The sequence below is a fragment of the Triplophysa dalaica genome, chromosome 25 (genome assembly GCF_015846415.1).
Source record: "Triplophysa dalaica isolate WHDGS20190420 chromosome 25, ASM1584641v1, whole genome shotgun sequence".
In the NCBI taxonomy this organism is placed as follows: Eukaryota; Metazoa; Chordata; class Actinopteri; order Cypriniformes; family Nemacheilidae; genus Triplophysa; species Triplophysa dalaica.
Genome location: NC_079566.1, coordinates 443,311 through 455,601, shown reverse-complemented (window position 1 = coordinate 455,601; position 12,291 = coordinate 443,311). Strand labels below are relative to the sequence as shown.

At 37.4% G+C, this 12,291-nt stretch overlaps 1 protein-coding gene across 1 annotated transcript in view; it reads left to right on the top strand.

Annotated features, from left to right (window-relative positions):
* gabbr1b (gamma-aminobutyric acid (GABA) B receptor, 1b) overlaps positions 1-9,709 on the top strand; it is a 115,230-nt gene extending 105,521 nt beyond the window's left edge. The window contains exons 22-24 of the mRNA XM_056741172.1: positions 2,026-2,154; positions 5,367-5,510; positions 5,628-9,709. Of these exons, the coding sequence (XP_056597150.1) occupies positions 2,026-2,154; positions 5,367-5,510; positions 5,628-5,912 (558 nt within the window). The 3' untranslated portion in view covers positions 5,913-9,709. The remainder of the gene's footprint in view (positions 1-2,025; positions 2,155-5,366; positions 5,511-5,627) is intronic.
* Positions 9,710-12,291: the final 2,582 nt, after the last annotated feature.

The window sequence follows — 12,291 nt, the reverse complement described above, 5'->3', positions numbered from 1 at the left end:
AGTGGCCATGGCTCGCGTTTTAACTGCGAACTGATGTAAAAAAACTTCTGATGCATTTTGAAATGAAACTTACAGCAGACTGACAGGTGAAGGGGAGGAGTTAACGGATGCTCCGCCCAAGCCGTCAAATTTACACCATTTGAGATGTATAGTGCATTTTCTGATTTTAACTGAAGATTTTTTTGAGTACATGAATTTAAAAAAGAAAATCACCCACATTGATAAACTATTTACTATAAACGCTTCAATATTTCATGAAAAAATAAGAATTGTCATTTTTTATTTCACTAGGACTTTAAAGAAATGTGCGTCTGAATTTGAAAATGGTGCACTGTGTTGGGTTACGACTTAGCATTTGCATAACGTGACTTTAAATTTTACAGTTACACTACACCAAAAACATCCTTTTAAAAATGATGATGCAGTTTTGGAACGATAAGGGAGTAAATTATGACAGAATTCTCATTTTTGGGCTTTAACAGATTTTTAAGTGAGTCAGATGGAGCAATAAACTACAGGGGCATTCAGCAGCGATAGCCTGCATATATTGGCCAGCACTGTAAACGCGGACCATGCGTCCATCCTGGACTAAAGCGATGCAGATTTGGTCATATCATAATGGCTCTGCCGCGCTGTGATCCAGATCTGGCTCTGTGCTCAAAGCCCAGCAGACTGCACTGATTTACAGAGAATGCTTTGCACTTTTTGCTCTGTCCAAATAACCCTGCAAAGAAAAAAATCACCTCTTTTAATGCCAGCCTGCATTTTCTTTTTGCTCTCTTTGCTGGATTTTAGTGGTTTTGAGGGAGATGACTGACTGTTGATCGATATTTATCGATTCGTGTGTCTTTCTAGCTCGATTTTTTGCGCTTTTTTTATTCCCTGCCTGTTTTCTCAGTTCTTTGCTTTTTCTCGGGTGAATGTGTGTCTTTCGTCCCAAGTAAAGGAAAGAAATAATTTTTCAGCGCTGATGTAGACAGAGGACAGTACGGCACAAAAATGTATTAAAATACCCCAAATATATAATAAAATATAGTTTGAATTGGATGGGGTTGGAGAAAGACCTGTCTGTGAAAACCCATCATATTTAAAAGCATCCTTAATAATGTAAGGAACATTCTATGAAAATAAAAACTTTATATCTTTTATTTTAATTGAGGAAGGCCATGTCAAATATTGAGATCATAGTGAAATTAATTGGTTGAAAACTTGCTCGTAAACGCATTGGACTTGGTTTTCACAAAACGTTTGTAAAATTAGTTCTATGAAATAAATTGTGATTTGAGTCCCAAGAATACTTTTTGCCATACAATGGCAGAAAAAAATAAGAAATGTTTACTGATCAAACAAGTGAGATATTGTGTTCTATGCCAAATAGTGTAACATATGAGATGAGTTAGTCTCTGTCTCTTAGTAAAATTGCACCTGTCACAAAAATGCAAAGACCATATTGATTTTATTCCGCTGTTTTTGAAGGGAGACTTAATGCTATAAATATTCAACATACTTGTCACCACACAGATTTCTAGAGAAATGTTCACTGAAGTTACAGAATGTTGGAGTCGTGACTGCTCATTTTGACTTTTTGTCTTGACCGTCTCCTGAAAAAGTAATAAAGTACAGCAGCTGTTATATATATATATATATATTTCTTACATTTTATATCAATCGATTACATATTTAAGGTTAATGGTTAAGCAGATGCATTCTTAATAGACGCTCTATATGCATCTCACTTACTGTACATCAGTGAGGCTTTTTACAGTTGTATATGAAACCACACACATTGTTGTGTGTTATGTTGAAGCTACAAATAAAGTTACCAACCGGCACATTTTTCTTGCATTTGTTACTTGATGAACAATTTGGACCCCGCGAATTTGACTTTCAATTATGTTCAAAGCCTATGTAAACCCCATAATTACAATAACGTGCAGAGTTGCTTTGCATCCAAAACTGCCCACAATTAGCATAATGATGAACCAGATCGCACACTATTAAAACTGTTTTTTCTCTCTCTTTCAGGTGTTGTGCATGATCACCGCTCCAGTCACGATGATCCTGTCATCCAAACAGGACGCCTCATTCGCCTTCGCCTCGCTGGCCATAATCTTCTCCGTCTACATCACGCTAGTTGTGCTTTTCGTCCCCAAGGTACCTCAGACGATCTTTATCTCAAAACAACACAGTGCCAATGTTAATATTGTTTCGGAGTGATGAATATTAAGTGTGGATATGTAGACATAGGGGACGGTGCATTGATGTATGAGGTACGCATCTTTCTTAGTGGACCTTCGATGAACTCAAGAAGCATGTCGAGTGTTAATGTGATGTAATCTGTGGCGTTGGAGGGGAAGGTGTTATTAGACACCTCAGGGGAACATGAAAGAGATGCTGTTCTGAAATGGCACTCTTCTTTTTTTAAGTGAAGTTTATATAACACACAACTAGAGCAATTCTAGTCACAAAGATGGAAGAAATCAGTCATTTTGTGGAAAAGAAATGTCTCTATGGGTGTGTGCCGAACCGTGCACAGTATGCAAATTTTTCTGGATGCATGCAATACATAAATGACCCAGTGCATACATACTTGTGACTTATCTTGTTTACTTCCTACTGAGTACTTTAACAAAAGCATTGCAAGTTTTGATGCCACTTACCCGACAAACTTTGGCAAATCTAGTAAATACTTTTTCTTAGAGCAACATACTGACATTACTATATGGCACAAGAATGCAACATAGACATCGTGCTGTTAAAATGTATATCTAGTGGTAATGCATACTTTTTCACATAGTATTTTAATATATACATGTACATGAGTTTTTTGCCCAAAAAATTAAATGATGTTTTATTGTGTTATTTAGCTTTATTTTTTTGAGTTGTTATTACTTTAACAAAACAACCTAACTGTAGTTTGATTAATGTTAATTGGAATGTAATTGGAATGCTGCGCCCAAATAAAAGCATTCAAAAAAATATCAAAACAATTTGCCTTAAAGGAGAGGTTGTTCGAATGGTTTCACTAGATGATAAATAAGTCTCTGGTGTCCCCAGAGTGTGTTTGTGAAGTTTTAGCTCAAAAAACACCACAGCTCTTTTAATATACCATGCGCTACATGCCCACTTTTGCATGTGAGGAGAAACATGCTGTTTTGGTGTGTGTCTCTTTAAATGCAAGAGAGCTGCTAGTCTCCGCCCCCTTTTCAGCAGAAACTGTGCAGTAAGCGAACGAGAAACAAGGTCTCGTCTTTGAACACCAAACACATTGTTTTCGATAAGCACACTGGTTTCCCCCCGGGCCATTCCCCAGAGCCCGTCCGGTCACGACCACATTAGGGCGAGAGAACCGCGTTGCGTTACAAACCATACACACAGTTTTCTGAAGTGATGATACTCGAGACAAATGCATCGCTATTTCTCCAAGTCAAATTAATGTTACACAGGACAATCCCGCCGCATGTTTACAAGCCACAGACATCGCATTCTAATAGTGAACAGACAAACGTGTCACAGTGACATTTTATCTACTTTTAAGTTGATACCTATACCTGTACTTACAATGTCTTTATTTGTAGCTTTGCCTCGCTCAGTGTGGATGATTTCCATTGAAAACGAAATAAATCCATTGGTCTCTGTCTTCCGTGAGTCTGGGAACATTGTTTTGTGCAGCCAACAACACAACAGTTCGTAAGCTTTGCTACTTTTGCCATCGTGTTGGAACTTCAAACATGTGAAAACAACAATGGCGGCGGCTTGATGGGTGGACACGTTCAGAACAAGGGGCGGAAATATTATAATAAGAACGGCTTCTTACGTCAGTAAGAGCCCGATCTCTGAAGCGCTCTTTTTCTCAAAGGCTTGCAGAGATAGGCTCACATAAAAAAAGTTAATGATTTGTCTTTTTTTACGTTTTCTGAGTTGGCAAATGCACAAGAGACCCGATTTTAGCATTCAAACATGGAAAAAGTCTGTTTTTCATAAAATGTCCCCTTTAAATGGACAGTTCATCCAAAATGAAATCATCATCATTCTTTACTCTTGTGTAGTTTAAAGCATGTACATGAGTCGAGACGACAAAAGACGATATTTTGAGAAATGTCTGTGTGATTTTGTGTCCATACAATGAAAGTCAATGGGGTCAGACAATTTTCTTTTAGAAGAAATTCATGCAGGTTTATATAGATTAGTAAATGATGAAAGAATCTTCACTTTTGGCTAAACTATCTTTTTAAGAGCCTATGGTTACAATCACACTGTCTGCCTCCCTAGTCTTACATATATATCTCAAAGATGTGCCAGCAGCTATATCACCCTGTAGCCCAAGACTGGTTGACCCCTGGAGCTAAGCAGGGCTGAGCCTGGATGGGAGACCTGCTGGGAAAGCTAGGTTGCTGCTGGAAGTGGTGTTAGTGAAGCCAGCAGGGGGTGCTCACCCTGTTATTTGTGTGGGTCCTAATGCCCCAGTATATTGACGCGGACACTATACTGTCAAAAAGAACTGTCCTTCGGATGAGATGTTAAACTCTCTGTGGTCTTTAAAAATCCTTTGAATAAGAGTAGGGCTGTAACCTCGGCATACTGGCCTAATTTGCCCATTCGCCTCTATCCATCATGGCCTCCTAATCATCCCCATATGTGCTGATTGTCTCCTCTCCACCAATAAACTGGTGTGTGGTGGGCGTTCTGACACAATATGGCTGCCGTCGCATCATCCAGGTGGATGCTGCACATTGGTGGTGGTTGAGGAGATTCCCCTTCCATGTAAAGTATTTGCGTGCTCAGAAAAGCGCTATATAAATGTATGGATTAATATTATTATTATGTGATCCTGAACCACAAAACCAGTCTTCAGTAGCCTTCAAAAGCCAACAAAGCATTGTAAGGGGTCAAAAGTATTGATTTTGCCTTTATGTCAAAAATCATTAGGATATTAAGTAAAGATCATGTTCCATGAAGTTATTTTGTACATTTCCTACCGTAAATATATCAAAACTTTATCTTTGGGAATTACCCACTCAAGTTTGGTATCAATGTTAAGCTTAGAATTTTAGATTTCAGATTCATATACTCTCCACAACGTCATTACATCGGAAAGCCATTAGAGAGAGTTAAAACAAACCTGTTTCTTCTTAGCAACGGCCTGCTACAGCGCCTCTGATGGACAATTGAAAAGCTATTTTTTTTTCCACCCTCAACCAAAACTTTCTGATGATGTATAAATCTCAATTTGGAAAAATTGACCCAAAAAACAGGTTTTGTGCAGGGTCAAAAATAAGATTTTTTGGCCACATTTTTTTTATGTTATGAAAAAAAACGTCTCTATCAGAATTATTAAGGTAACACTATTGTGTTTATATCTACAGATGAGAAGACTGATCACTCGTGGTGAATGGCAGTCAGACCAGCAGGAAACCATGAAGACCGGCTCATCCACAAACAACAACGATGAAGAGAAATCCCGTCAGCTGGAGAGAGAAAACAAGGAGCTGCAGAAGATCATCCAAGAGGTTCAGTGTCAAATTCATGTTTATGTGATAACGCTGACATTAACATTCCCTTTCTTAGTAGTTTTACGTCTTCACCATATTTTAGCTTCATTCAGCTTTTTGTTTCCTCTCTGACAGAAAGAGGAACGAGTATCGGAGCTCCGAAACCAGCTGTCAGAAAGACAGGCCCTGCGCTCCAGGAGACGCCCGTCATCGGCCAATCAGAACCACAGCTCGCCTCCTCTTCCAACAATTCAGAAAGATCCCAAATCCCTGCTCCCCCCTCCGGGATACCCCCTTCCTGCTTCTGACAACCACTCCCTTCCTCCCACCTTCTCAAACTCATCCGTCCTGTACCAGCCCGACGGCAAGATAAACCGCAACAACTGTCACCCCAGCCGACTGCAGCTCCTCTACAAGTGAGCCCGGGGATCTCAAGAGGAACCCCCAGCGGGGCTAAGCCAAGTGCTAACGTGGAGACGCTGCTTTACACAAAAGTTGCCCTTTTTTTACCCAACAGACTGGTTATGTTTCTTTGTTCGTTTTTTGTTTTTCGGGGAGGTTATGTTGTTGACTAGTCTTGAGAATCTGTTGTCACTTGCATCATCCGATGTGTCACCACGTTTGAAAGCCACACATGCCGTGAGAACCGCTAGATCCATCAAATGACTAATCCTCAGCTGTTTCGACTACTGAAAATTGCGTACGAGGAACGACTTGCAAAAAAGTACTCACAGAACCGGTTTAAATAAAAGTGGATTTTGGTGGTCTAAACAAGGGTTAAAATCGACTTTTATAAGTAAATAAAGCTCATTACTTCTTCCCAGCAGCTAGTAACCTGTGTCGTCGTCTGAACATTGAGGTAAATGACCTCATGATACAAAGCAAAGACATAAACCATCTACTAAAGAAAACGTGTACTCACTTGTACACCTTCTAAAAATATGGACGCTTATCATCTGAAGTTTATGTAGGATGCCAGAAGTCCCATGTGATGGCACACAAACCATCCAAACAACGTTTAGAACCAAAATCTCTCAGTATTGATGCAGTATTAATGTGAGATGGAGACCAGCTCATGTTGAATAACACAATTGTTTTTATTTCAAATGTAACAATGATAAAAAAAGTTTAAGACTGTGCCAATATATACATTGCAAATCTTTTCACTCATCATATTGCACACTTAAACGATATTTCGATTTGACTTTATTGATACTTTTCATTGAAATTTTTGATCTATTGACGTGTACATTCCTATTTTGGAGATTTTAACAAAACACCAAGCAGGCTGTCCAAACAAGTAGAAACGCTGAAGTCTGTGTAACTCAGCACCGTATTTCCTGCTTATATGTGTCTCGGCGCTCTACAAAAGTGAACCAAACCACATGCAATCGCATTCTTACGCACCAGTTGTGAGACAGTCGCTGATAACCAACTTTAGTTCATTTACAGGACAAGCTGGGTGTTTTTATACAAAGTGACTTAAAGGGAAAGTTTACATTTTATCATTGCGTTTTCCCTAGGAATCCAAACCTTGACCTTGGCGTTGCAAGTGTCACGCTCGTGTTGAACTTGCTAGGACTGATTTTTCCTTTCTTTCATACAATCCGTGTCCTGTTATGTCCTATGAGTAATCTACAGTTGTTGCAATGTCACCAGGTCATTATCAGCATTAGCTGGCTGACGTGCAGCTGACTTTGTTGCATACATCGCTGTGACAAACCTAGTTTATAATTTCCTTCCTGTTTTATCAACCCATTACCCTGTTTTGAACTCACGTCTCACTTTGTAGGGATTATGGATTCTCTTATGTATTTATTTGGGGCTCATGGCTTACAGCATGAGTTAAAGTGATACTTCACCCAAAAATGAAAATACTGTCATCATTGACTCAGCTTCGAGTTGTTCCAGATCTGTATAAATGCCTTTGTTCTGATGAACACAGAAAGATATTTGGAAGAATGCTTATAACCAGACAGATTTTGCCCCCCATTGACTCCCGTAGTAGGAAAACATACAATTGTAGTCAAAAGTGCCCCAGAACTGTTTGCTGTTCTACTTTCACCAAAATGTCTTCTTTTGTGTTCAACAGAACAAAAATAATGATAAAGTCATTTTTCTCACAATGGGAGTCAATGGGGAGCAAGGTCTGTTTAAATATAAGCATTTTTCCAAATATCTTTCTCTGTGTTCATCAGAACAAAGAAATGTATACAGATTTGGAAAAACACGAAGGTGAGTCAATTATGACAGAATGCCATGTAATTCACTTTTGCAATACAAAACATCTTTACCAGTATTGAGTAAAACCACAAAATGATTTAGGTTCCCTAGTCAGACATCACTTTCCTCATTGCTCATTTAAAGATTTGACCGTAAGTGGCACTTAACAGATCTCACAGCATTTACAGTATTCTAAAGCCACGAATGCTAATACTATCCATACAGCCATGTTTATATGGGTGCAAAGAGTTAATTGTGCCATTAAAAGACGCAGGTGCAATAAGACACATAACTTGAGCGCACTTCCATAACAGCACACACATCCAGACACAAATGTTCTCATCAGCAGCTTTATATGGTCATAATCGCACATCACTTCCTTTTTTTGCAAACCCTCAGTTACGTTACCCTTCCATGCTCGGTTAAAAGTCCCAACATTGGTGGAGTATGTGGTTTCTGAATTGAGTCAAGGGAAACTCTCCACATTCTGTCATGAAACTGTCCTGATTGTTTTGTTTTATGTGTGTTCAATGTCATATTGAAAACGTTTGTCTCTATGGGTTTAACTTGGTATCCTCAATAGGTGTACAGACGTTTCTTTGTTTCAGTTGGACTGTTATTTGTTTCACCTGCCTTTATGAAGTCAATCGAAGAGAAAAAAAATCCCAACAAGGGCAAAATGAGAGTATCATCGGTCTATTCATAAGTGCTTATGACATTGCACCATTTCTCATTATTGTTGCGAAGTGGATATTACCTCACTGCCACCGGTTATTTTTATTAAGGAAGCACATGCTTGGAATAGCATACTCTATCTCTGCAGTATGTGTTACATATACTGTATATATAGTATGCACTGGGTACTTTACATTTTGCTCAGTTGAATATTCCTGTCAACTTGAAGAAATATTTTCTCTTATTTATCTAAAGTCCCCGTGGACCATAATTTGCAATAGTTTTTTCTTCTGTATTTTGACGCATTACATAGTGAAATGGAATTTCGTATGACAAAAAATAATGAGCGTGGCTTTCGCCTTTATCTGCGATTTGATTGGATGTATAAAACAGCCATTTCGTTTTGAAATGGAACTGGCAGCAGACTGTCAGTTGAAGGGGAGGAGTTAACGGTCGCTCCGCCCAAGCATCTAACATGTCATTCAGAAGGATAGTCACTACAGGATGGAAGAGCATTTTCAGATTTTAGCTGAAGTTTATGAAGGCAAACACATTTTTAAAAAGAGAATGACCCAAATTGATACTTAATTATAAATATATTAAAAAAAAATTAAAGAAAAAATAGGCATTGTCAATTTTTTTCACTGGGACATTAAATATAAGTCACTATTAACAATTTTTTTCCCAATTTCAATCATTTGAAAGGACTGCCAGTAACACATTTGTCCTCAAACTGGGTTTAAAGGGGCACAAAAATTGACACCATTTGCTAAATTAAGCATGCAATGCATTGAGGTCACATGACATCATTCAGTACAGTATTAAAATGTTTAGTGTGGGAAAATACTCTTTACACATGCAGTGTGCAGTACAGTATTCCATTCTGAACATAAGCAGCTATTAATCTGCAGTGTAATGTCATTGACTTTGTGTCATATAAGCACTTGTGATTGGTTGAATGGTGCTCCTGTGATTTCCATAAACGCTGACACAATAAGACTCTCAGGAGTCTTTGGGGTGACCAACCCCAACATGTCATTCTACTGTAATAACATTTTATTGGTGATTTTTCGTCAAATGGTGGTGCGATAATAATCATGACAGTGATGCCCATGCAGACGATATGCACAAATGTTAATTGTGTAAATGCTAAATGTACATGATAAATGTATTCTCTTGCACATAAAGTATAAATATATACAGTCAAAGGTATTCGTATGTGGTATTGAAAATATATTTGTATTTGTACTACGATAGATTCTGTACAACACAATTGAACTGGTGTCTATGGTGAAATAAAGACTATTGTTTTGCTACAATTTTTAAAACTGTTCCTCTATTTGGTGTTTGTGTTTGTGTGTTTTACATTACATTTTACAAGATAATAATAATAATAATGTTAACACTTTACAAAAGGTATAATTGTGTTTGGTAACGTTAGTTAATGCATTAGGAGATGTTGTCATAATTATAACCCTAGTGATTATTTGAGGTATATTTTTTAAACTTTTTCTTCATAGACACCAATAAAACATTAAACAAATCCACCATTAAAGCCCAGAAGTAAAACTAGAGCCATAACAAGAGCGACTGAAGCTGTCATCAATATTACCAAATATTTTAGGTTCATTTTTTTAAACAACAGATAAAATATGAAACAATTCCACCATTTTTGCCCAGAAATGAAAAAAGTTATGTAAGATTTACTGAATATGTAAAAAACATATATTCTTGATAATAACTTTCATTAATAAACCAATTTAGAGGAGTGTGGGATGGGCTGTACCATTTTTTACATTAGTTTACTTTTAGTTGAGTTATCTTTTTATTATCTGCTGAAAGTATTTATGACATAGTACCGTAGTTCCATAGACGTATTCATAAAAAGACCTAGAAATCACCTCCTTCAGAAAGGATTTATTATTCTGAGAATGAATTTTTTTTTACAATAGAAAACATTGACTAAAAATAAAATTATTGTTTTTGACAATTTGCAATGCTTTTTTAAGGGTATTTCCTACATTTGAAAGGAAAGCATTGTAACACTTTTAGTTGATTAATTTAATATTATAATAACATCTTGGCAATTGATAAACATGAAGGCCAATGTATTTCTTCACCCAGGTAATTTTTTTTTATGAATTTCGTGACCCTACTTTCATTTTATCTGACATTTAATACATTTACTTTGATGTGCCAAAACAAAACCGTGCATCTCTCAATCACAGTTGGATGTTTATGATAAACTCTTTCTAAATATAGTAACGTGGTATTGCTCCTCCACTATGGTTCATTTTAAGATAATGTAGGCCCTGGAGTTACCACAAGCACTACATGAGTGCCCCTCGACGTGATGGTGCGCATTAGGGAGTTTCCCTCACACAGAAACCACACTTTCTGATGAGCATCAACGGAAACAGTCTCAAGGAGGAGCTTGCAGATGCATGAAAAGTGAAATGCAGTTTCCCGGGATGATTTACATACAATGCCACATGTGATGACAAGGTTTGTTTGATGTTTGCAGGGAAAACCATGTACCTTAAAATAAACAATGTAATACATTTTGATTTCTGAGCAAACAAGCCAATGACCGAATTAGCTGATTGTTTTAAATTTTTCAATTGGTTGGTGTCACAAACAGTCAATGAGTTTACATTTGGAGCCCAACTTTATTTCAACAAACATTTAATCATCCTTAAAGCCTATAATCTTGACATAATCTACATTTATATATATTTTTAAATATTCAAATAAGACATAACTGAATAAATATTACACTAAACTAACAATTGAAATAATATATTAATTCCTGAATAATAACATTTCTTTTCATTTTTGATGTGTGTAAAAAAGTATTTTGTTTGTCTTTTAAGATGAAAATGTGTGCAAAGCTCAACATCTTATTCAACCAGAGGAATATAAAACATCTGATCATTTATTTTATACCAACTATTACATCTGGTCAGTGGCTTCCCTAACACGTAGCTTATATGAATGGTCAACTGGTGATAGTTTTGTGGTTTTAGCTTCGTACACCTGCCCTCTTTATCTTTAGGACTGTTCCATTGCCAAACTCTTTATTAGTAACATGTTTTAGACTTACCTGTTAAATTTATGGCATATTTTACCGTGTTATTTGCATGTGGAACTGCTCTCAACATATGCCTTCGATCTGATGGGGTAAGACAATGACAATTTTTGTAAGATGACTTCTGTTTCACATCGAACAGAGCAAAGAGGATCTGATACTGCTGTTTTTAACTCACCGCTTCCATCTTCCTGAGACTATAGAAGAAAAGCAAACAATTACCCAGCTTAACATTTACTCATAATGCAGAAATATATGTGGGAAATCCAACTGTAGTTGTGTTGCTCGAGGAACCGTGAAGCTTTACCTTGTTGGATGTGAAGCAGACTGCAGCGGCGGCACAAAGGGCCACAGCCAGAAGAGCACCACACATCCTCCAGATGCCCGACTTTGAAGATCCAGATCTCCTCACCACAGTTAAGGGCTGTTCAATATCTAACAGGACCTCACTTTCATGTCCCATCATTGTTACACTATGTGTTGCAGTCCTTCAAAAGATCTATTTAAAAGGTCACCTCAACGCAGAAGTGTTTAATGGTTTGGTATGTTGGTCTGCAAAAGCTGGACTTTCATGACGTTTTTATCCAAAGCGATTTACATTGCATTACACTATACATTTCTTTTTGAGTAAGTGCAATCCCTGGAATCGAATCCATGACCTTGGCGTCGCTAGCACCGTGATCTAACCACTGATTTTTTAAGCATGCCGGTGTGAATCTTTTCAAATCATACAAGGAACTTGCAAGGAATGTGATAAATTTTGAGTGCATGTTAAAGAAAAAACAAAGTTTGCATTGAAGTTGCATTAAAAAC